The sequence below is a fragment of the Ipomoea nil genome, unplaced genomic scaffold (assembly GCF_001879475.1).
Source record: "Ipomoea nil cultivar Tokyo-kokei standard unplaced genomic scaffold, Asagao_1.1 scaffold0143, whole genome shotgun sequence".
Lineage (NCBI taxonomy): Eukaryota > Viridiplantae > Streptophyta > Magnoliopsida > Solanales > Convolvulaceae > Ipomoea > Ipomoea nil.
The window spans coordinates 499,765-526,291 of NW_017616571.1; the positions used below are offsets into that span (position 1 = coordinate 499,765).

Genomic DNA, 26,527 nt, shown 5'->3' on the forward strand with positions numbered 1-26,527 from the left:
CCCCAAAAGGAGTCTTGGCTGCTAAATGCTTCCCGCTCTTCCTAGGAGAGACATGATTGCACGCCTTGAATTGCAGGACTGAGTGCCTTCATAGCCATTGAATGCAGGGTTTTTAGATTCTCATTGTTTTCAAACATGACTGGTGAATTTTTTGAGTAGTCAATCAGGGTTACCATCTCACCAGAAAATCTTTGCATAGACTGTACATAACCAGTGCAGAATTCCTGTTGTAAGAATTAATGTGCATACGATTATGTCATAATTTGCGTGGAATAGGATCTTTAAATTTGCAAGCACATGAATTATTGTGTGTGTTCTGGTAAAACATAATGTGCTTTACAATTATACAGTAATATAAGTGAAAGTAGTTTGAATAAAAATAAACAAAAAACGTCATAGAATGAAGAACACATCTTCACTCTTTCAAGTGGCACAGGTTGTACTTCAGTCTGTTGTTGACCATTGACAGCAGGAAAAACTTCTACTTCCGGTTGATTAGTACAATCAAATTCTTCTGAATACGTTTGAGTGGGTACAAACTGGGGATTACGTTTATGAATTCTGCCTCTTCCAAAAGCCCCAGACTTAAACTCTTCCAACTCTCAGTCTTTTAAATGTTTAGTTGTCCATCCTATTAAAGCTGGAATAGCTCTTTTAACAGGTCTATGGAATTGTAACAGAACACGATCAACATAGTGTACCTGAATACAAATGACCAATGTTAGCAACAGAAGGTACTATGTTTTGTATTTTAAATAGAACAAATACATATGTAAGACTTACAAGCATGAACAGGAGGGACCCGGGGAAATAACCAGTCGGGTTTGGTTACCAAGCAAGTACTGCAGTATTCAATCGCTGCAATAGGAAGCGGCACCAATTGAATTCATGGATTTTGGTGATATCATTTAATGCATCTAAGATGCGTGGACCAACATAGCCACTCTTAGGGCCATCGATGTACATAGAGCTTAGTATCACCATGAAGTGGATCTTGAACCATTCTCCTCCATCATTGCTTTAATAGCCTCACCGTACAGGACTTTGGTTGGGTTCTTTGGTTGAATCTTGGCTTTCCAATCCAAGAATAGTGGGAGAGTAGGAGACAGCCTGTCTTTCTCATATGCAATTTCAATTGGTCCCCTTGGGAAGCCCAAGGCAGATTCAACATCATCTTCTGTCACATCAAGCTTGGAACCAGAGTGCAATGTTAAGGTTTCGGCCATTGGATCGTAGTTATGGAGTATCCAATAGCTCAGCCGTATTGGGAATTCAGTAATCTGCAGGCTAAGGATACTCCCAAAACCTATATCATTGACTGCAGCTCGTTGTTCAGCACTAAAATCTTTCATTGCGTCAACCAACTTAGCTGATGATCCCATGTTCTTAACTTCAGACACACCGTCATAAATTCCTTGGTTTCTATTTTTTGATCGCTGTCTTTGTTTTCCAACCTGTACAGCCCCCCTAGATGATGTAGCAATAACCATATCTAATTTCTTCTAGCTTTTCCGTTTTTTACCTTTTTTTTTTTTTGAAAAAAATAAATAAATGCAAGGAATGGTAAATGCATGATCAATGTGTAGTAAGTTGAATGTAGTTTGCACAAGGAAAACTACATAAGTTATGTAACATAAAGATATGAGAGTTTTGAAAGTTAATGTGCATTATGATAGTTCTTTATATGCGTGTTAGTATAACTTATTAAGTGAGTCTGAAATTTAATGTGCGTCAGGTGAGTACATGTTATGCGCTATTGTAGTACTTATTGTGCGTTAGGTCGTAAAGTAAATTGAATACAAACATTACTTAAGGTGTGTGTTTAATAAAAACCTAATGTAAGAATTTGAAGTTCAGTTCGTTGAAAAAACATGTTTGTACAATTATATACTAGTATGCGTCAATGAGTATATATATGTATATATATTGCAACAATTTAGCTCATAGCATGGTTGAAGTAGCATGACGTTGTGTTTGCATCTAAACTTTATTTTTTTGTATCATTCTGAGATAAACATGGAAATCATACCGTGCGTGAAATTAATCAGTAAACGATATTATTGGGATGAACAGGGGTCGAATTTACCTTGCGTAGTAGCTGCTATTTGAGTAGATTTATCAGATTGTGGAGCATTTCCCGGCGACGCCATGCGTGCGATGTTGTTAAAAACAGTTTGGAATGGAGAATGACGGCTGTAATCTGTAAAATTTTTGAAAAATGATATTGGAATCTGAAGAAGGCGAATGTAGGAAGATTTCTGTGGAGTACTCGTGGAGTACTAATTCAGTTGTCTTAGAACCGGAGTGCGCGAAATTTGTTTGAAATGATAGAACAGTGATATTTTTAAGTTGAATGCGCGAAATAAACTAACACAAAAGCATACCGAAGTATTATTCTAATGGACGCACATCAAAGAGATATGATACACATATTAAGGATATACGAGACGCATATTAAAGATATACGAGACGCTTATTAAAGATATTCGAGACGCATATTAAAGAGATATGATACGCATATTAAAAGAGTAATGAGAGAAATGATTTATCTCAATTGGTACTCAAACGAACGCACATTTAGATATGAGGTCCCGCACATTGTTCGTTAGTAAGTCGCACGTAATGATGAATATGAACGCACATTAATTTACTTGATTTTTTTTCTTTGTTTTTAATAATTATTATTTTCAATGTTATTTTTAGTATGCAAATGAACGCACATTAAGATATGCAGTCACGCAAGTTGTAATGTGCGCTAAAATATAACCTAATTTGCTTAACGTATCAAAAGGATTTTTATATAACAAAAATATATTAATGTTTGCTAATTACATAAACTAATACTAAGTGGGCTATTTTTTTTTCAAGACCAGCTTTTTTGTTGTTCTCAGTGGACAATTGGTTATTTTCAGCATTTAAAATCGCTGCAATGTACTTGATCCTGAGATCATCAAGATATTTTGTCTTTCCCCTCCTGATGCCACAGTCCCAATCGCTCGATCCAGTCCCCATGTATGTTTCCATGTGGCGCATTGTAAATACACCACAGTCATGCTTGTTTGTTGAATCTCGACATCTCATCTCCATTCTTGTTATTACAGCTTTTTTAAGTGTGTCTGAAGCATTGTACAGCATCCTACTGTTCAAATATCGCGCAAAATATTGTTGCTGCAATAAAATAGAAAATTATTTTTTTTAAAAAAATTATAATAAAATGTTAAAGTTTGTATAATGACTTAAAATGTGTGAGTCAATACTTACCAATGTACGAGGTAGATTGCCATATTTTTCTGTGCTAGTACCACCAACGGAGGAATTGTCAAGTATATCAATCCGTGTATACCCAGGGAATATATCAATGCATATTACATAGATGTGATCAGATTTGATGACTGGAAAAAAGAACTGCAAGTTGGAATTTGTTTTAAATGTGTTAGCACAGAGAAACAATAAATACAAATCTTATTTAAAGAATTTGGAATATAATATACCAAACGTCGGGTCAAAGGATTATCATAAGCTTCAAGCTCCCCATCCACTTCTTTTTCAAACTTAGAGTAGAATTTATCAGTGATCTCTTCTGTTGGTGCATTCACAATACAATTTGTCTACAAAATCATGTCGTTTAGATATTAATTATACATTTCATTAATAAGTGATGTTATTTTATATATCTTTTTCTGAAATCAAAGCCTGCGAAAGCATATGTTATCGTGTGCATGCCTAAATGAAAAAGTTTACAATTACAGTTTCAATCCTATAGATGCTTCAATATGTTATTAAATGTGCATGAAACTATAACTGGTTCAAAGTATAACTTACCACTGGATTTGTTGTAAAAAAGAATCTCTTAACTGAGTCTTTAGAACTGCAGTTATACTCCAAGTAGTTTAGGATCAAACTCCATGTGTCTAACACTGCCGACTCAACATGCTGTTTCTTTAGCAGTGATTTCATATTGATCAAGAATAGGAGTTTTTCACCATTCTCAAACACTTTATCAAAGCTACAAATATGCAGATAAAAATATTTAACATAAAGATTAGAAAAAAATAATAAAATAAAAAAATAAAAAATTCAAGATATTAGCAGGATCAATTAGCAAAAAAAAATAAAAAAAAATAAAAAAAAAAAAAACAAAATAGGGATCTTAGGTATAACTTACTCAATCGATTCATCTGCCTTTTCAATCCAAACTTTAAGTGCTTTTTCAGCAGTAGTGATTGGTGATGAGAGTTGCACCTGTCTTAAAAAGAACGGGGATTTCATTGTTTCTGACCGTTTTTGTGTTCTCCGTCCTCTCCGCTGATGGTCTTCAGCAGGCTCTGATATAGCCTTTCCAGCTTTCTTTGAAGCTGCTGCTTCTGGGACTATGTCTGCTTGAACACCAGGAGGCACTGCATCGGGAGGAAGATGAGCTGCTTGAACACTAGGACACGGCTTTGGTATGCTTACAAGTTCAGCGTCCTTCGCATTCGCCCCGGCATCAATAGGTGACACTGTAAGATTTATTTCAATCTCACCTTGCCCTATGTCTGCTTGAACACCAGGAGGGACTGCATCGAGAGGAAGATGAGCTGCTTAAACACTAAGACACAGCTTTGGTATGCTTACAAGTTCTGAAAGACAAATTGCATGCTCAGCGTCCTTCGCATTCTCCCCGGCACCAATAGGTGACACTGGAAGATTTATTTCAATCTCACCTTGCTCTATGTCAGATACTGAAATGTCTGGTGTGACTGTTAGGTGCTCTTCATTTATAGCAGTCATAGTTTTCTGACACTCACCATCAGCATGTGTAACACTGTCCAGCAGTGAAACTTGTTCTGGAAGCTCAGCTTGCTCAACCTCCTTAAGTCTAGTATTTTCTGCAACGTCTGCACAAGCTTCACTGGCAACAGCCTTAATGTGCTCACTATCAAGTTCATCGGCTCTAGTTTGTTGTGCAACGTTTGCAAGAGCTTCACTGGCAACAGCATTAAACTGCTCGCTCTGAACCTCATCAACTCCAGTTCGTTCTTCAACGCCCGCATTAGACTCTCTGGCAACAGACGTAACCTGCTCACTCACAACCTGCTGAACTATAGTTTGTTCTATAACGTGTGCAATAGCTTCTGTGGCAACAGCCTCAACCTGCTCACCCTCTTTTTCAGCACATTCTGGCTGTTGGTCTGAATCCTCATGCTCATCTTCTGAAACGTCGTCTTGTTGTTGTTCATTAAGGTAGATAGAGGCAACATGTGCAATATCATCCAGAGTATTTGTATGTGGTTGTGTTGGAATTGGGGTTGTTTGAAGGGGGCTAATTGCAGAGTCTGAAGCAGGATATCACAAGATTCCCTAATATATTTTACCTTATTCCGTATTGCAAGTTCAATTGCAGTACATGTTTCAGGGTCAAATGCACTTCTTTCCTCATGGGAGAGGGTTGATTCCACCCCTGGAATTGCAGCAGCAAGTGCTTTGTGTGCAAGCGTTTTCAGATTCCTGACCCTATTTCTGTTGTGGATGATGCAGGATGATCTGCTGTTGTATTGAATAAGATTGTTCACCTCATCACAGAAGTTTTTTAAACTTTATTCATATGCGTTGCAGTATTCCTGTGTGGGAAATCAACGTTTGTATGATTATTACATGATGTGTATCAATGTTAATTACATCTAACAGACCTTAATGTGCGTCCTATATTGTGTTAATGTGCTTTCAAGCGATATGTATATAACCGTGGTAATATGCAAAGGGTTATCAACTAGTGTGCGCCACAGTAAATCCTAACGTGAGTGATAAAAATACTAAACGTGCATATGATTATAACTTTATATGCGTTAAAAAAAAAAAAACAAAAAATGAACATACCTCCTCAGCATCAATCCTAACATTCTGTACCTCAGGGATACTCTGAGCATTTACAGCAGGAATGTGAGAAGCTGGTTGGGTTGGTATATATTCTGGATTGCGTGGCTCGACTCTTCCTTGTCCAAAACCAACAACCACAGCTTCTGCTCTCTGCCGCTGCTTTAGAAGTGGAGTTGTCCACCCTACTAATGCCGGAATAGACCTCTCAACAGGTCGGTCGAAGCGGAGGATCACCCTATCAACATAATGCACCTGAATACAAATGAAAAGATCGTTAAAATAATTATCTTCCACATTTTGCCTTTTTATTTTTTTTGCAGAAATTCAATATGCTTCAAAACTTACAAGCATAAACAGCATGCAACCGGGAAAATATCCCTTTTTTTTTTCCTTCCAACTGACAGCTGCAGCACTCAAGGTTCGGAGGATGAATCTGCACCAATTGAAATGGGGAATTTTGTCTACATTGTCCACAACTTCCAGAATATGTGGCACAATATACCCATTTTTTGTACTTTCGATGTACATGGAATTGAATAGAAGAATAAAATGGAATTTGAACCATTTCTCTCCATCAGTGCAGGCAAGCATTGCTCTTACAGTTTCCGAATACTTAACGGACGACAGTTTTTCTGCCACAATATTATTCTTCCACTCGTTGAACAATGAATTAGTATAGGAGATCCTCTTTCCCTTGTATTTAATCTCAAGGGGTCCCCTAGGCAAGCCTAAAACAGCTTCCACATCATCTTCAGTTACGTCCAAAGTTTCATTTGTACGTAGAGTCAGCTTGCCTGCCATGCTGTCATAGTGTGTTAGGATCCAGTAGCATAGGTGGTTCGGGAACTCTTTGATTTTCAGATTTAAAATACTTCCAAATCCCATCTCCCGAACTGCAGCTTTTTGTTCTGGACTAAATTTTACAATGGCATTAACCAACATTGATGATGACCCCCTGTTCTGAGCTTCTTTAAATTTTTCAAGAATGTCATCGGATTTAGGCTTTCGGGATCGTTTCTTTTTTGAAGACTGAATAGGTCCATCATCCACTAGAGCTACAACAATCTGCATATTAGCTTCCCTCTTGCGTTTGGAACCTATATTTGCAAACAAATACAAACTTTTGCTATTTTAAACTGCAAAAGAGACTAAATGCAGAATGTGTGTGCATTGTTCGAAGGTGTGCGAGTTTATAATTTATGTGCGTCAGTCTACAAGTTTGTGTGCGTTAAACATGAAAACAAAATGCGTACAACAATTTCATAATTTTTGGGGCTAATCATAAAACATAGAAATAGAATATGCGTATAAATAGTAAAAAATGTGCGGCAAAAAAAAAAAACATTAAGATGAATCCACGTGAAGTATACATTCAACCAAATAATATTCCTGAATTCGAATTTATTAGGGATTGTCAACTAAAATCACAATGCGTGAGAAACTGAAATCTTAAAATTATACACACAAGAGCTAACGTGCGTGAAATTAATCTGTAAGCTGCACATGTGATATGAATGTATGAAATTTACCTTTTCTAGAAGGTGGGTGTTGGCTGGATTCGGCCGTGTGGGTTGGATGCTCTTCAGACGCCATATTTGCTTCACGCAAGGTGTTGGTAGTTAAGCACTGTCGAAGTAGTAAAAGCTTGTAAAGGTTGCGCACTGACTGTGAAACAAACTGGAAATCGCGTTGTTAAAGGTAAGAAGCTCTGATAATGAGTTTCTAACCGGGGTGGTATTTTAGTTAATTTCTGTTGACATCGGACGAAATTGAATTGAATTGACCGGAATTCTAATCGACGTCTTTGAACACTCCGACTCCGCCCAGGATCGAATCCCCGCACCCCTCCCTTAAAAGACTTAAAATGTTTTTGGCCGTTTGTTCGCACAGCAAGAACAGAATATAAGAATATTAAAGTATTAGTGTGCGCATATTAAAGATAAACTTCACGCACATTCTTTGAATTAATCGCGCACGTTCAATGGTGTGTGGACTTGCGCATGTAATGCATGTGTACACGCACATTAAGGTATATACAATTAAACAAATTATTATATTATTGATTCAAATCAGTATGTCCTCGTTTAATTAACAAATTTCACATTGTAATCATCTTGTTAAAAGTTGTTGATTAAGGAATTTAACGCACATAAAGGCTATACTAAATGGATATTCTATTTTTTTTTTTTATTATTAATTTGTTATTAGTATTTAATCAAAGTTCTGTATTTTTGGGAAATGAATGAATAATCTAACGCACATAAACAACTAAATACAGGCATATTGTTTCTTTTCAGATTTGTGAACAGTTGGCAAGCAACATATATTTTGACATACAAGGAATAAACGGATGAGCCTATTGGTGAAATGGTAGAAGTCTTTGAACACATTAACTCCGCCTAGGATTGAATCCCCCCAAAAGACTTAAAATTTTTCTGGCTGTTTGTTTGCACAGCAAGAACAGAATATACGCATATTAAACTAATAGTGTGCGCATATTAAAGATTAAATTCACGCACACTCGTTGAAGTAATCGCGCACGTTCAATGGTGTGTGGACTTGCGCATGTAATGCATGTGTACACGGACATTAAGCTATTTTGACACGCGCAACGTATCTTTATTTATTAGGCACATACACATAATATATACAATTAAATAAATTATTATATTATTGATACAAATCAGTATGTCCTCGTTTAATTAACAAATTTCACATTGTAATCATCTTGTTAAAAGTTGTTGATTAAGGAATTTAACGCACATAAAGGCTATACTAAAGGGATATTCTGTTTTTTATTATTATTATTAATTTGTTATTAGTTGTTAATCAAGGTTATGTATTTTTGGGAAATGAATGAATAATCTAACGCACATAAACAACTAAATACAGGCATATTGTTTCTTTTCAGATTTGGAACAGTTGGCAGGCAACATATATTTTGGTACACAATGAATAAACGGATGAGCCCACTGGCGAAATGGTAGAAGTCTTTGAACACATTAACTCCGTCTAGGATCGAATCCCCCTAAAAGATTTAAAAGTTTTCTTGCCGTTTGTTCGCACATCAAGAACAGAATATAAGCATATTAAAGTATTAGCGTGCGCATATTAAAGATTAAATACACGCACACTCGTTAAAGTACGGGCGCACGTTCAATGGTTTGTGTACTTGCGCATGTAATCCATGTGTACACGGACATTAAGGTATTTGGACACGCGAAGTGTGACGCATGTTAATCCATGTGGATATGCTCATTAAGTTATACATAAGGGAATATAAATCGATGTAACCGAATTTTTTAATGATTTTGTTAAAAGTCATTGATAGAATAATGTAACGCACATAAACAATTAAATGCATGCAAATAGTTTTGTTTTCAACTTGTCAAAGTATCAAGACGCATATAAAGTTGTATAATGATTGGATGGTGGTTCTGGAAATCATTGTAATTCAATACATGGTGGAACGACAGTGTGGGACATTCTTCCTCCGGGGAATAAAGGAACAGTGTATCCTCATCAACACGAGGGGTTTGAGTTCTTGTGCTGAAACATTGGTGGGGATACTCACATCGAGATTCTGAAAAAGTTGCAGTGTGATTGTGGGAAGGGATGCATAGCCTCGCACGCGCCTAATACTAGGAAAATCCGCTCTCACGATAGTGTTTCTCCAGTCGTTTATAAAGCTCTTCCCCGATTTTCATCCAGTAATCATAGCCCCTCGAAGCATGCTTCATACCTGGGAAGCTGAATTCTGAAAATGGGATGTGGATATTCCCTTCCACAACTTGAACAATCCAGCGTTGTCGGGTAGGGAAAATCGTCACCTGGGCTTCTTTGTCCAGGTCGGTTGTTTCAGGTTTAGAATGTGTCGCTTTAGTTATTAATTATGTTTAAAACAACAAGAGGGGGGGAGTGGTTAATATGAGCAGGATAAAGATTTCGAAGAATAAGAAGGAGATGAAGAAAAGATGAAGGATCCAGCGTGGGTGAGAAAGAGTCACCATACGGCATTGTGTATATCCATGTATTGCAAAGAAACCAAGTAGGAGTATTAAATAATTAGACAATATATAGGTAATGAATTTTGATGTTGGATTGTTGCATCTTACCTCCCTTTTATAGTCCAATAATAACATGGTACGGGGCATGTGGGGGGGGGGGGGGACACTTACTTTCGTGGTTATAGATCATCATATTTTAATATGCGCTTACTCAGTTGCTTATCTGCGTTTCAAAATAATACAGCGTGCGTCAACGAATAAGTTTACTATACGCATGGTATTGTATTCATGAGCTGATATTAAGTAAACAATAAAAGCATTTTAAAGTATTTTGTCACGCACATTAAGCGTGTATCCAACGCACATATATAATTGTCATGCATAGGCAAATTAACCACCTCTCCCCTATAAATCCTCCCTCACCACACACCCATACGGTGGGGTTGCGTGGTCAGGCGACAAGACTAATCGTTGTCAGCAATTTATCTACTTCCCATAAAGGAAATCTTGGTAAATGTAACTTTTTTGATATCATCTCACATTATAAATTATTATCAACACGCACATTGTATTGTTTATTCGCGCATATTACAGTGGAAATTAAAGCACATTAAAAATTGGTGGACACCGTCACTATTCAATTACCAGTCGTATGGGCAAGGCAGGTGAAAAGACTAATCGTTGTCAGTAATTTACCTTTTCCCCATAAAGGGAGTCTTCCAACATTGAGTTGTCATTTATGACTATTAACTATGCATGTGTAATTGGCGAAACGTACAGTATTTTTGTAGTGGTCATTCAATGCTTTAAAGGACTAAACAAACGGACATCATTTTTTTCACGCACGCAGTACTAGTGTTTGGCGCACTTTATAAATCTATATGACGCACATTAAATGTGTGAGCTCCATTTCATTTCAATGTTTATGAAATGTCAAAATAATAATAAAATGTGTCAAGTCAGGGAATGTGAACAAGTATTTCGCCTATAAAAAGGAATGAACACCCAACGACCGAGTATCAAGGGTTTTCTTTACATTTTTATATGTTGAAGTGGCATCAATTGAGTTACCCACTCCATCTCAACAACAAGCATCATTTCTTCCTCGTCGCGTTCTTCATGTTGTTCATAATATTTACCCTCATGTTCTTCATACTCGCCCCCCTTCTTCTGGTTGTGATTGTAATTAGTTACAAAAACAACACATTCTAAACCTGAGAATAAACATCCCCTTATTGAAATACAACACCACAATAATTCAGCCGCCCCCAGATGCCCCCATCTTTCCCCACACTGCCCTCGGAGCGGGAAGTTAGCATACTCAGCCACTCCCCTACGTCGCTGAGCAGTTACTGCTACGCTTCGACATCCTTTCAGTAGAGCTCGGCGGTGGTAGCCGTGGGGGACCGTGTGGTTATCGACTAAGACGGCACAGTCTAAATCTGAGAAGGTTCTTTTATGGGTCTAAACCGTAACAAATCCCGATGTTGTGGGTCTCCAGTAAGTTGCATGGTATTGTTGGAGCAATTTAACACATCTGGATTAGTTGGGGTTTACATTCATTGAAGTCAATCTTCTCAGGTTTAGAAATGTGTCGTTTTAGCCCAGTCATACGGTAGGATCCTCTACTCCTCGTGGAGATATATCCTTTGGTACCTTAATGCAGGCTTAACCAAAAGAAATATCTCCAAAAGGTGTAGACGGATCCTTCCGTTTGTCTGGGGTTCTTTATCAATTAAATAAGCTATCTTCGGGCCTTTGATTTGAATTGTTGTGTTGGTTGGTGTTGATTTTGATTGTTAGGGGGATGTTGTTTATTATTATTTTCATTATGTGAGTGGTAGTAGCAGATCAATGTATAAATTAGTTCAATGTAAATAATAAATCTTTGTTTGGATGTTATATATTTTTTCTGTTTATTTACTTGATAGTCATTAAATAAACAAACAAAAATCAAACGCGCATTGTTATTGTTATATTATTATTATTATTATTATTATTATTATTATTATTATTATTATTATTATTATTATTATTATTATTATTATTATTATTATTATTATTATTATTATCCACACAGAAGGAGTAAATACCCTTTTTTGAACGTGAGTGGTGCAAAATCCGTAATATTTTGACGTTTAATAATTTACGTATGCAACATTGCATGCAGGCAACATGTTCGCATATTAAGAACTAACTTAATGCATATTCGTTGAAATAAAATATTTACAACTGTATAATGAAGCATTCACACACACACGACACACATGTTAGTGTGTTTGGAGACGCACATTAAGTTAGTCTATAAAACACATTAAGGCCGTAATGTGCATTTCACACACGCTTTTTAATTTGTGATCAGTTGAAAGGTTACATATGTTTTAAGATACAATAAATAGACGGATGAGCCTAACGGCGAAGTGGTAGTAGTCTTTGTCCTTATCGGCTCCGCCTAGGATTGAACATTCCCCCACCACAAGACTTTAATTTTTTTCTTTATTCAAATAAAGAAAATCAGAGTGTTACTAATCAATAAGGCAAATTATTTCTGTGCGCATGTTAGAGATGAAAATCACGCACGCTTGTTAAAGTATTGGCGTAGCGTCAATGGTGTATGCATTCACGCATGTTAATACATCTGGTCACACACATTAATTTTTTCATGGACAGACATTATAATATAGTGTTAGAAATCAGTCACGCACATTGAAATATTAACATACGCATTTTAAATAATTTTTTGGTGCACATATTATGATTTTTGGAAGGATAATATTTGATTATATCATTAACTGTATACAACACCAATTATAGGTAAGTTAAAGATGGAAAGAATATATTATTTATTTTATGAAACGGGGTAACACTGTATTTGTCGAATTATTCAATTTAACCTAGTTATTCGCCGATAAAAAGGGGAGGAACACTCGTCAAGAAAGCATACGACGTAATGGTATTGTTTGAGTCTTTCACTCCATTACTACAACCACCATCAGTCCTTCATCGTCGTATTATGTACATTCTTTACAATGTGTACCCTCCTCATCATATTCGCCCTCCTTCTCCTTTTTGTTGTCGCTGTAATTGATTTCAATAACAACACATTCTAAACCTGAAATCAAACATCACTTAATACAAACTTCCATCCTGAGATCGATGGAAGTTTGGGATATTCTCTGCCACCGATTCCAGTCTGAAAGACGTGGTCTGCCCGCCCATTCAGAGCAGATCTAAGAAACTTACAAGTTCGGAGAGGACATGAACGTGGTGTTTTTTTTTATGTTTTTTTTTTTTGTGTTTTTGATTTAGAACGGGGATAATATTGTATCTCGGCAGTTTGCGCATGTTAGATGTCATGTAACGCACGTATTTTCATTGGATAAATTTATTAATAAAGTAAAGTTTTAATACATAAGTCAACTCGCATATTGTTTATTTGTTACGCATATTAGGCATTAATTTTCCGCCAATTAAATATATACATATATATATATATATATATATATATATATATATATATATATATATATATATATACATATATATATATTATTTTATATTATTTTATATTACTTCTTTATTTTTCGTACGCACAATATAATATATATATATATATATATATATATATATATATACGCGTATTATACAATTCAACGCATATAAAGAGTTTAATATAGGCATATTGTCTTCCTTTTTTAACGCAGATAAGGTTTAATGGTGCGCAAGTTTTATGGTTTATCAACGCATTTTATGTTTTTATTGGATATAAGTCAGTTAGCATACAGTCTAATGCATTTCAATATTTCAATATGTGAAATAATATAAATTGAAAACGGAAAAATTAAAAATAAAAATTTATTTGAATAATAATACCCTTTATTATAATAGGAAACGGATTCTTCAATGGGTGCGTGTTATTAGGCTTCGGATAAGCAATCCACTTGTTAATAAACGTACGCATTCAAGTTATTCGCCTATAATAGTGGAGTATCTCATTACCATACTGTATATATATTGAAACGTTGTAATTTGAGTTTTACAGACCATTCATAACGATGTTTACATATTCTCATCTTACTCGCCCCCCTTCTATTTGTTTGTCAATGTAGTTGATAACAATAGCAACTTTATTCTAAACATCCCGTGTATCAAATACAAAATACCACAACCCTGGAAGTTTATACGAGGAAGTACAGGAGATATGAGCGAAGCAGACGTTTTTCGTGTAGAGCACATGTTTTAGTTGTTTTCATCTAAAATAGCACATTCTAAGCCTGAGAAGATCTTCTTCTGTGGAGCTAAACGCTAACTGATTTGGATGTGTTGGATCAGTTAGATTTTAGCTTTACAAATTTCGATCTTTTCAGGTTTAGAATATGTCGTTTTAGCCCAGACATACAGCAGGATCCTCTACTTCTTTTGTAGAAGTAGCAGTTCAAAGTGTAAGTTATTGCAATGTGAATAATAAATCCCATTGCAATTTATTCATTTTTGGTCAATTGGTTATTTTTCATATTGGGTAAATAAACATGCAAATCCGAGTACCATTAGACAAAATCCAATCAACGCACATTAAGATCAAATGCTACGCATATTAATATCTCCGGAAAAAAACACTCAGACTTACGTATTTTATAAAGTTCATTATGTTACTGTATTGCGCATGTTAAGCTTTTTTTTGTATTTGCAACGGACTAAACTTTTAAAACATAAACTCAACGGACATTATATTGCAGTATTACGCATCCTAAGTGTTCGTATCGCATTTCAAATAAATGTAATCATTTTTTCTTCTTTTTTTTGTTTTGATTTTCTAGAATAGTTCTTTAATATATTCTATTTTATGTAATTAAACTAACGGATGACTTTTTTTTTCTTTAAACTAACATTCCCGCACGTAAAGATGCATGGATGAACACATGAACAAAATTTTATCGCATTTGTTGGTTTAATGCTGCGCAAGTTAAAGGGCTTATCAACGCATATGTAAGCACCGTGAAAACTACCAACTTCACCATAATAAAATTAAAATTTATATTATTAAAACATTAAATAGTGGACACTTATTACATCAAAACGTAATACTAATAACGTGTGTCCACCATAACATGCATGATCAAGCTTAACCTATCCTTTATTTCTTCACGAAGATTGGCCCCTTTTTTTAGTCGACTTCTTCCTCTTCAGCAGCGTCCTCAGCTGCTAGGTAAGCAAGAGCCTCCGTTTTCCATGTGTTGTAAGACACTTCTGTTCCTGTGGAATCATCAGAGGTGTTCTCATCAGGGAAGTCGTCAATAAAAGCCTCGAACCTTTCTTTGAAAGTTGGATCGTTTAGATCCTTTTTCAGCTCGGGTAAATGGTGTTTTGGTATTTTGGAAAGTGGTTTTCGGGGTTGCTTGGACTGGCTGTCTTTCTCAGCATTTTTTGTTTTTTCCATCTTTGATTTGAGATGATAAGGTGTGATGGACTGATGGATGATCCATTCTTTATATAGGCTCTTCAAAGGTGTGATGGAAAATGGAAATGAACGGGTGCATGTTAAATTTAATATGTTAAAATAAGTGACAACTGTATTTCATTGTCAGTAGTTTTTTCATTTCCCATAAAGGAAATCTGTTAAAGTTTAATGGTCATTCAACTTATAAAAAAACGCACCTATTAATGGTAATCTTTCGAAGTTGAATGGTCATTCAATATTTGAAAAGACGCACCCATTTGATATTTTTTTTTATTGGGACTAAGTCAGTTAGTAGTCAATGTAATGCATTTTTAGACTGAAAAATAAATGAATAAATAAAGTATAAATGTGCACATATTAATAAATAAATTGACTCATATTCTTTTAAGAATATCCCAACGCACATTGTAATAGTAATAGACGCATTTTAAATATATATTTGTTCCGTGAATTTTATGTTGTACATACACGTACACGCACGTTAAGTGTAAATGTAATGCATATTAAAGCAATAAGTTCCGATAGATTTGTACTTGGCACTGGAAATAAGTGAGAAGTCAATTTCGGTGTCAGCGATTTTTATATTTCCCATAATGGTAATCTTTCGAAGTTGGATGGTCATTCAATATTTTAAAAAGACGCAACCATTGAATTTTTTTTATTGCGTCTAAGTTAGCGAGCGTACAATATCACGCACATTAAGGATGAAAGACACGCATATTAACGTGTTTAGGTGTGCATATGAGTGAATGAATCGACGCATTTTGCTATTTAAACCCACCATTCTGCTAGTCTCAAATCTGTCACTTACAAACACATTTTGCATTTGTATTTTCCCTTTTAGGCAAATTTTCAATGGCCGTTGAACTTCACTCTCAAATTGTTGGCAACGAACTTAGGATAGATCTGCGGTGGAATTTCATGAAGGTCCGGGTGGTTCGTGTTGTTCGGCTGCCAGAATCAAGAGGTTCTAAAAACATAAAGTCTATAGAGTGTGTGTTGCATGATTTCGAGGTATTTTTTTTTATTTACCGTATTATAAATTTTAATATTTTATATTTCTAAAATTTAGTGTTTATGCATTTTTTTTAAAATAATTGCAGGGAACTGTTGTACACATGCACATTCCACAAGCGCATGTTCAAAGGTGCCTCAACAAATTTGAAGTAGGCAAAGCCTATCTAATGCATAGGTTTGACGTGGCGTATAACACCTATAGAAACAAAACTTCGCCTCTCAAGTATATGTTGGTGTTTTGCGATAGAACTCGCGCAGGAGTGCTGAAAGATGATGAGTTGCCAACGTATATTTATGATGGAGAAGAATACAATTTTGACGAAGAGGTGACCTATTGCATACTTACAAATTTTTTTTAATATAATTTTATTGATGTATTTACAGTTTCATAACTTTCACGATTTTATGGATCAACAGGTGCCGGACGCGACAGTTGCAAATTTGCCTAATGAGGATAGAAATGAGGAGGAGGTTGCGTAAGGATGAATAACGATGAATGTGTGAACATTTTATGTTTTTCATGTTATTTTGTTATTCCGTATTATTGTACTCCAACAATTTTTATTTTAAGGATATATTATGGTGATATATTATGTCATTATTGACGCATCTTCTTTTAAGAACACCTCATCGCACATTGTCATATTAATAGATGATGATAGATACGCATATTAAAGTAAGTGAGTGTACAATCTCATGCACACTAAGAATGTTAGATACACACGATAAAGTGTTAACATGGGCAAATTAATCAATAATAAAGTCTTCTAAAGTTGACTGGTAAAAAAAAAAATGCACATTATGTTACTGTATTTTCTAATGCACATTATGTTACTGTATTGCGCATGTTAAGTTTTTTTTTTTTATTTGCCACGGACTATAGTTTAAGTAGATAACGAAACGCAAATTTTATTGCAGTATTACGCATATTGAGCGTACGTATTGCGCATGTCAAGCTTTTTGCTTGTTTTTAATTTTCAAGAATTGCTCTTTCAGGAATTGTTTTATTTGTTTTTCGTTTAACAAAATACAATAAACGCATGTTAAAGTGATATTTCGCGCTCTTAAATTTGTTTCCCGACGCACTCTAAACTTTTGGCTTCAAAAAATATCTTTTTTCGATAAAAGTTAATTAAATGTATATTTAAATGCATATTGTTCTTGTCGTCCGCGCATGTAACAGAGCAAAGCAAAGCACATTAAGTGTTTTATAACAATCCACGTAATATTCAAAGATATTTGATGTCAGAACTTTAAGGCATTGGTAGTTGGGGAGACGGATAACATTGAACGGTTATTCAATGTCTTAAAAAACGTGCCCATTAACGCAACATTGAAACCTTCAAATCAGTTCATTGGACCAAGTTATTCGCTTATAAATTGGAAAGAACAACACACAACTGAGCATCAGTTTTCATTGAAATGGCTACCTCTCACGTGTCCAGACATTCAGAAGAACCATCTCCTTTTATTCCTTATCTTGCATGCCCTCTTCACCCCCCTCGCCCTCCAGATTGTAGTGATTGTAAAGAAATACAAAGACAACACATTCTAAACCTAAAAGAACACTCGTCAACCTCAGCTACAAGCTCGTCATGCTGCAACCAAACATCATTCAAGGCTGAGAGAGTTGAGGACATCCGACATCCCAAATAACACCTACGGCTGCCAGGAATTGATCATATACAGCAAGCTTAGAGACCACGAGCCTACATGCATCCACACTCCTTGCTCATGTCCAAATCGAGCTCCTGTGGCAGGCTGGCAGCATGTCGGATGATGCCGGAACTAGAAGAAATGTCTTCAAAGCACTAGAAAAGATGCACTGAATGTTATTGGTGTTATTTCAATGTGTATTTACGTTTACAAATACTAATGTATTAGATTGTAAATTTTTATTTTTATTAATATAGAAACCGACGCTCATTGTGTTCCAATATCACGCATTTTAAATTGTTATGTCGCGCATGTTAAATTCAAAGCATGTATGTGTCATTTTATATGCAAATTATTTCATAATCAAACAAACGCACTTTAAGTTTTCCAATCGCGCATACTAGACTAATTTTCAACGCAATGTCTGAATAATTACGTTTTTATACATAGACCAACGCACATTACGTTTACGTGTTACGCATATATAAGTCGCAGTGTAGTGCACCTTTAAAGTGTAAATCAACGGATATTAAGAATTAAATAGACGCATATTGCTTCCTTTTAGATTCGTGATTAGTAAGTCGGCAACATATATTTTGGTATATAAGGAATAAATGGATGAGCCCACTGATGAAATGGTAGAAGTCTTTGAATATATCGAATCTGCCCATGATCAAATCCCCCCCAAAAGATTTAAAATATTTTTGGTCGATAATCAACGCATCTAAAGACTTTGGTGTTTACCATGGACCAAAGATTTTATAAATAAACCAACGCACATTACGTCTACGCGTTACGCATATTAAAAACAAGCTCTCATGTCTGCCTCTGTTGTTGTTATTATTAATATATTATAATCAAAGTAACGGATGAGCCCACTGGCGAAATGGTAGAAGTCTTTGATTAAACTGATTTTGCCCAAGATCAAACCCCCATAAAGACTTGAACTTTTTATTATATTTTACTTGTTTTTGGTTTAATAAAATATAATAAACGCATATTAGATTGATATTTCGAGCACTTTAATTGGTTTCCCGACGCATATTAAACTTTTGGCTCTAAGTCAGTGAGTGTACAATCTCATGCACACTAAGAATGATAGATACGCATAATGAAGTGTTAACATGCGTAGGTTAATGAATGAATTGAAGCATTTTCATTTAAAAATCCTCCCACGCACATTCAAATATTGTTATACGCATTTTGAATTATATTTGATGCACATGTTAGGTTTTACGTATATTCACACGCATGTTAAGTGTAAATATAACGCATATTAGAATAATAAGGTCAGTTAGATATGCACCTGTTATTGGAAATAAGTGACAAGTCAATTTCGATGTCAGCAATTTTTATATTTCCCATATTGGGTCTAAGTCACTGAGTGTACAATCTCGTGCACACGAAGAATGAAAGACACGCATAATAACGTCTTTAAGGTGCGCATATTAGTGAATAAATTGACGCATATTCGTTTAAGAATACGCGATCGAACATTGTCATATTAACAGTCGCATTCTGGTAGACTAAAAGTTGTCACCTACGAACAGTCGCATTCGTTTAAGAATTTGGTATTTAAATCCACCATTATGCTCTACTCAAACCTGTCACCTTCAAACACATTTTTGCTTTTGTACTCTACCTTGTACAGAGTGTTTCAATGGCAGCCGAACTCCACTCCGAAATAGTTGGAAACCAATTTCGCATAACATTGCGCTGGAATACGTGAGGGTTCGAGTGCTTCGAGTCGTTAGATTGCCTGAAACAAAAGGTTCTAAAACAATCAGATCTATAGAGTGTGTACTTCACGATGTAGAGGTATTATTTTTTTTTTAGTGTAATATAAATCTTAATATTTTATATTTATAAAATTTACTTTTGATGCATTTTTTTTAAAATAATTTCAGGGGACTTTTATTCATATGCACATTCCACAGTTGTTTGTGCAAAGGTACCTCAACAGATTTGTGGAAGGAAAAGCTTATATAATAAATAGATTTGACGTGGCCCTTAATACCTACCGAAACAAGACATCTACTCTCTGGTATATGTTGGTGTTCTTTGAGAGAACTCGTGCAGTATTATCGAAAGAAGATGCTGAGTTCCCAACATATGCTTATGACCGAGAAGATTATGATTTCGATCAAGAGGTGTTTTACTGCATACTTACATTGTTTTTCCTTTTTTTTAATATATAATTTTATTGACGTATTTACAGTTTAATAACTTTCACGATTTGATGGATGAACAGGTGCCTGACGCTCCTGTTGGAAACTTGGCTAATGAGGATGTAATCAATGAGGAGGCTGCGTAATAAGGATGAATAATGACGAAAATATCAAGATTTTTATGCGTATTATGTGACTACTTGTTTTTATTTTCGTCATACAATTTATGAATTAATAAAATTTATATATTATCATTTTATGTCTATTATGTGATCTATTATGTTATCATTAACGCATATTCTTTCAAAGATATCAAAGATAAATTAAAAACGGAAAAAAAAATTATATTTTACTTGCTTTTTTTTTAATAAAATATAATAAACGCATCTTAGAATGATATTCCGCGCACTTTAATTGGTTTCCCGACGCACATTAAACTTTTGTATTTATTAATAAAATATAATAAACGCATCTTATAATGATATTTCGCGAACTTTAATTGGTTTCCCGACGCACATTAAACTTTTGGATTTATTAATAATATATAATAATCGCATATTAGACTGATATTTCGCGCACTTTAATTGGTTTCACGACGCACATTAAACTTTTGGCTTTAAAAAATCATTTATTTCGATGCAAATTAATTAAATTTATATTTACACGCATGTTGTTCTTGTAGCTCGCTCATGTAACATAGCAAAGCAAAGCACATTAAGTCTTTTATACCAATCCACATAATATTCAAAGATATTTGATGTCAGAACTTTAAGGCATTTGTAGTTGGTTGGGGAAACGGATAACATTGAATGGTCATTCAATGCCTTAAAAAACGCACCCATTAAAGGAAATCTTGAAAAATCTAATGTGTATGTAAATCATGCAACATTCAAATCTCAAATCAGTGCATGTGACCAAATTATTCACCTATATATAAATTAGAAGGAACAACACACAACTGAGCATCAGGTTATTGAAATGGCTATATCTCACTTTTCCGCACGTACAGAAGAATCCTCTTCATTTATTCCTCATCTTATCTGTCATTTTCATCTTCCTCGCCCTCCAGCTTGTAGTGATTGTAACTAACTACAAAAACAACACATTCTAAACCTGAAGCATCATTTGTCATTCTCAACTTCAAGCTCATCATCTAGTTTCCAAACAACATCCAAAGGCTGAGAGTTGAGCATTTGTGGGTGGCTGGTGATGTGTCGGATGCTGCCGGAACTAGAAGAGATGTCTTCAAAGTACTAGAAGAAATAAATATGTGCAATCATTTATGTATGTATCATTTTGTCTGCAAATTATTTCATAATCAAATAAACGCACTTTAAGTTTTCGAGTCGCGCATATTAGAATTATCTTTAACGCATCGTATATTAATTAATAATAAACGCATATTAGAGAAAGAAAGTTTTAAATATTGCCTTTGAACGCATATTTAGCTTTAATTTCGCGCAAGTTAAATGTTAATCGACGCATGTAAAGACGTTGGCGTTTACCACAGACCAAAGTTTCTATACATAATCCAACGCACGTTCTGTTTCTGTACTACGCATATTAAAGTTTAATGTAGCGCACGTTAAAAGTGTAATCAACGCATATTAAGAATTAACTGCACGCAGGTAAAGTAGTAATAACACGCACATTAAGCTAGTAGCAGTGATTGTTAAACACAAATCAGTGATAAAAACAAAAACTAGTAATGGCTGGACATTAAATTCAAGTATCTCAACTGTAAAAAGCATTCTGAAATGAGTTAACTAAGTATATGTGTTTCATATTTGCTATCCATTTTCGTCCTCGACTGTAAAGGCATTGAAAAAATAGTCTGCTATGCCTTTTTCTTACCCTTTTGCTTGTCCTTATTTTTGGGGTTAAGTGGGCAAGTCCGGGTGTCATGGTGATCTCCTCTAACACCACAAAAATTGCAGTTCCTGCCCTCTTGTTTTTCCATTGCCAACTCCTTGCTGCTTTTGATGCGCTTGCCGCTGCCCTTGTTCCTTGCCTGTTTCGGTGGAAGTATGTTGATCTCTGAAATTTATGTTGATCCACAATATGATTCTATAACAGTTCTCCTGCTGTGCTGAGGGGACAATTTCTCCTTTCCTGACAGTAGCAGCTGTTTCTGTTCATTAATCACTTGGGAAAATGCAGTCAATTGCTCTATGTTTGAACCTGCCAAATCCATACAGCAGTGTATATCAGACCACACTTTGTTCAACAGCATCTTCTTTTCATCCTTTGGTCCATTATGATCATAAATGACACCATCTATTTCAAATGTAGCTTTTAAAGATGCATCCTTAGTCCACCGATTAACCACGTACTCCAGAGGGATCCTTTCAAGGTCTCTAAAGACCACAAATATGTGTCTACACAACAGTCCAACCATCTCAAACATTTTGCAACTGCATTTGGCCTCATGGTCATTTACATTGTGCACCACAGTAAATCTTTTGTTCTTTCCATCCATAATATCATAGTGCAACATTCCACCGTCTTCTCTAACACTCAACACCATACATTTGAAACAGGAGGCACATATTTCTTCCTGAACTTGATAGAAAACAGTAATGGTGTAGACGATTGAAGCGTGCTTTTCAATCCCCAAAGGCGTCTTCATATCTGGATTGTAGCCTTCGTTGTCACTGTTGAGCTTTGCATTTGTGTTACGTTGTGATTTAAGAGCACTGTCAAAGTTCATCATGAATTCAACTAGGCTTGATTGGGGACCAGTAAAGCGGTTGTACGTGTAGTTCTCACTTTCGGAACGAGAAGTTATTCTGAGTAAACCCCCCATAAAGCTATCTCTAAAATACGCTGGGATCCAATGCTTTCTAGCCTCAAACATAGTTGTAAACCAATTGTGCTCGACTAAGTTGTACTTTTCCATGAGCTCTCTCCACTGCTTCTAAAAATCAGGAGGTTCCAAAGATGACGTTCAAACGATTGAGTTCAGTTTGTTCCTGAATTCCTCATCCTTGTTCAGCGTAGGACCCACCTTTTCCCCAACTTTACACATGATGTGCCACATGCAATAACGATGCCTGGCTTGCTTGAAAACTGTTGGAATCGCCACTTTCATAGCTGGATCTTGATCGGTGACAATTATTCTTGGTTCCATACCCATTGCCTTTTTAAATTTTTCAAAGAGCCAAACATAAGACTCAATGTCTTCTTTCAACAGTAGTCCAGCACCGAATGTTATACATTTTTTATGGTTATCAACTCCGGTGAAGGGTGTAAAAACCAGATCGTACCTACAAGACAAAAAGCGTCATCACAGTATGCAGGTGTCAAACTGCCGCACTTAGAGAATTATAGTAACGCACATTAAGTATTAAAATAGCACACGTATGTAATTGAGGTCTAATTCTAGAAATTCCGCATTAATATGCGAGACAGTAGCGTTTAAAATGCGTGGTATAAAATGACAATGTGCACTTATTTATATTTCAACTCTTTTTCAATAAAACAGTGAACGTGTCTAAATCGTAACATGGCTCAATAGATCAGGCAATGCTAAATGTGTATTAATTAATGAAACGTACGCAAGAATGTGAATAGAATAATATATACCTGTTTGTTGAGTACGTGGCATCAAAAGAGACAACATCTCCAAATGCAGCAAAATTCTTTTTTGACATTGGATCTGCCCAAAACAGTCTGCTCATCTTCATCAACTTCATAGTCAAAAGCAAATGCAGGGCACATCTCTTGTTTCTTAATAAGATTATGCACCAGTATTTGTGCATCATCTCCCAATATGTATGCTCTGAGATCCCTTCTGACATTTTTAAAGTCCACTACAGTTGCTCCAACTTCAGAGTAATTCCTCACAATCTGACTGTATAAACCGTGTGATTTTGATGCTCCAATATTTGCTTTAGCGCAATCGAGTATAAACTTCTGGTGAACACTGGAGATGTTTCTATTTCCCTTTAGAAACTGCCTTGCCAGAACCGAAGACATGCTGTGATTATGTTTTTCAATAAAAGTTGTAACTTGGTACCCAGCTGCTCCAATGTACTTAAACATAATCCTAGCTCTGCAACCAGTTCTGTTTGAAACCCTTCGCCGCTTTGGACGGGAAGGCCCTTCCCCTGCATCTGCACTTGACTGCGAGTGAAAATGTTGAGCTCCTGTATTCTTAAATCCTTCTCTGTTGCAAACGATTTGCTTTTGAATTTTTGTCTCGTCACGTGCTGTAACGACGGAACTAGACCTCGTGTCAAACCCAACTTTGGAAGCATAATGTTTGTAGAATTCAATACCAGCATCCAATGTTTTAAAAATCATGTCTACTGCTGGTTTGATTTCATCTTCACAGTGAGGAGTCCAATACTGTGTCATTCCAGGAGATATGGTCAATGTATGACCATTGCTGCTGCTGCTGAGACTCAAACTGGGGTTGTTGGTAGATTGAATGTCAATGGGAACTGTAACATATAAGCATGAAGTTATGATTGTGTTGTTGCAAGCCTCTACGTGCGTAATGTGAACACTTAATATGCGTTAAGTTAATCAGATCATTGTCAATATGGAAGATTTATAAAATACTAGAGTATGTGCGGCAAGTGAGAAATTAACGTGCTTCAGGGTAATAGTTAATGTGCGCATGTTGAACAGTTAACATGCGTGAGTGTTTGTTAAAATATTATGTCATTACTTAACGTGCGTCAGAGAGTCCAGTAATATAACATGCGTTTGGAAAGGAATTAATGTGCGTGTGATCAACGGATAACATGTGTGAGGCAAACAGTAATATGTGCATTTTTAAAAATTATCATGCGGCTACCTAATCATCTACGTGCGTAAGGCTCTAGGCTCGGATTAATTAAAGTAGCTCAGTAATTCGTTGGTTAAGTTGCATGCTTAATGTGCGTGTAATTAAGACAAGAATGATGCCAATACAAATGCAGATAAAATTAATTCCAGAAAAGCGATAGAATTTGGGTAATACCTCGATCGAATTCTTCCATTGTTCTTCGGTTGACGTTTTTGATGGGTTTAGGGTTTATTTTGACGAATATGATATTGAACGACGAAGAGAATAGATCTTATTGCCAATTCCGTAGAGATCGTAAATTCGTCTGAGATTAGGAAGAGATCGTAAATTCGTCTGAGATTAGGAAATATAGAAGATTAGGAATCAATGGTGAATTTTGAAAACGCTCGAAGAAGAAGAACAAATTTTTTATTTTTTTTTAATTAATCAAAAGGACAAAAATGCCCTTAATGAGCAATTCGCGCTTAATTTTTGCTATTAATCTGATTCATTCGATCAAGAGCTACATGGGGCTTAGATTTAACCTCATTATTCACGGGAAGGAGTAAATGCACGGGAGCCCTTCCCTATATATATATATATATATATATATATATATATATATATATATATATATATATATATATATATATATATATATATATATATATATAGGATGCGGATCAAATGTGCATGAGGTCTTTAGGTAAAAAATAGGGTTAAGTCTCAACCATAGATGTAGTCCAAATCAACAGTCCAGATTGAAGATAATTAAAAAAACGTGCGGTCACATTCTTGTAATTTTGAGCAAACAAGTCATCTTGTGTTTTGTTTCTGAGTGCACATTTATCCTTCTTCGAGTGCACATTTCTCCTTCTTCGAGTGCACATTTTCCCTTCTTCAAGTGCATACTTTTTCTTCTTCGAGTGCATCACTTTTATTTCAGTACTTAGTTTCTATTTTGAGTACACATCTTTGTGTCTTTGAGTGCAAATCTTTTGGCCTTCAAGTGCACGTTTTGTAGCCTTCAAGTGCATGTTTTCCTTTCTAAGAGTGCATAGTGTCTTTTTTTTTCTCCCTTGCTTTCTAGTGATCCTCTTTATGCTTTCAAGTGCTCAATTTAATGCCTAAAAGTGTATGTGTCTTACTATTGTGTAAAAAAAAATTAAAAAATAAAATAAAAAACTTAGCATTCAAGTGAACCCTTTTTTCCTTTGGTGCAGATTTTTTGCCTTCAAGTGAACAATTTTATGCCTCCAAAGTGCATGTTTCTTTGCCTTCAAGTGCACAATTTCTGGGCAGTATTTGTTATATCTTGTGCATTCTTTTCAATAACATATTACTAAATTTCTAATGAAATTTGTGAGATTTACAAACGATTTGTATGGTAATTGGTTTAATAACACTTAAGTTAAATAACCTCCCTTTTTGGCACCATAAATTGCATCAAGTGCACATTTATTTGCCTTCAAGTGCGACTTTTTTGCCTTCAAGTGCAACTTTTTTGCCTTCAAGTGCACATTTTTTACATTCAAGTGCACCAACCACATTTTCGCACGGAAAGTGACATGTGCACCTGATCCTAACCCCC

The 26,527-nt window shown here is 35.5% G+C and overlaps 1 protein-coding gene across 1 annotated transcript; it reads right to left on the reverse strand.

Moving 5' to 3' along the window:
* Positions 1 to 22,206: 22,206 nt before the first annotated feature.
* Positions 22,207 to 25,150, reverse strand: LOC109172041 (protein FAR1-RELATED SEQUENCE 5-like). The gene is made up of 6 exons (XM_019321188.1): positions 25,132 to 25,150; positions 23,910 to 24,607; positions 23,748 to 23,851; positions 23,419 to 23,428; positions 23,170 to 23,301; positions 22,207 to 23,079 (listed from the first exon to the last, which is right to left on the reverse strand). The coding sequence occupies exons 1-6, from the start codon at positions 25,148 to 25,150 to the stop codon at positions 22,207 to 22,209; spliced, it is 1,836 nt and encodes a 611-aa protein (XP_019176733.1).
* Between the last annotated feature and the right edge of the window lie 1,377 nt (positions 25,151 to 26,527).

What these genes read in the sequence shown, in the direction of transcription:
- LOC109172041 (XM_019321188.1), bottom strand. An exon ending in GAGATGATGCACAAATACTG is followed by an intron (nt 23,852 to 23,909) that starts GTGCATAATCTT and finishes TTGACTATGAAG; the next exon opens with TTGATGAAGATGAGCAGACT. An exon ending in TGTGTAAAGTTGGGGAAAAG is followed by an intron (nt 23,080 to 23,169) that starts GTGGGTCCTACG and finishes CCTGATTTTTAG; the next exon opens with AAGCAGTGGAGAGAGCTCAT.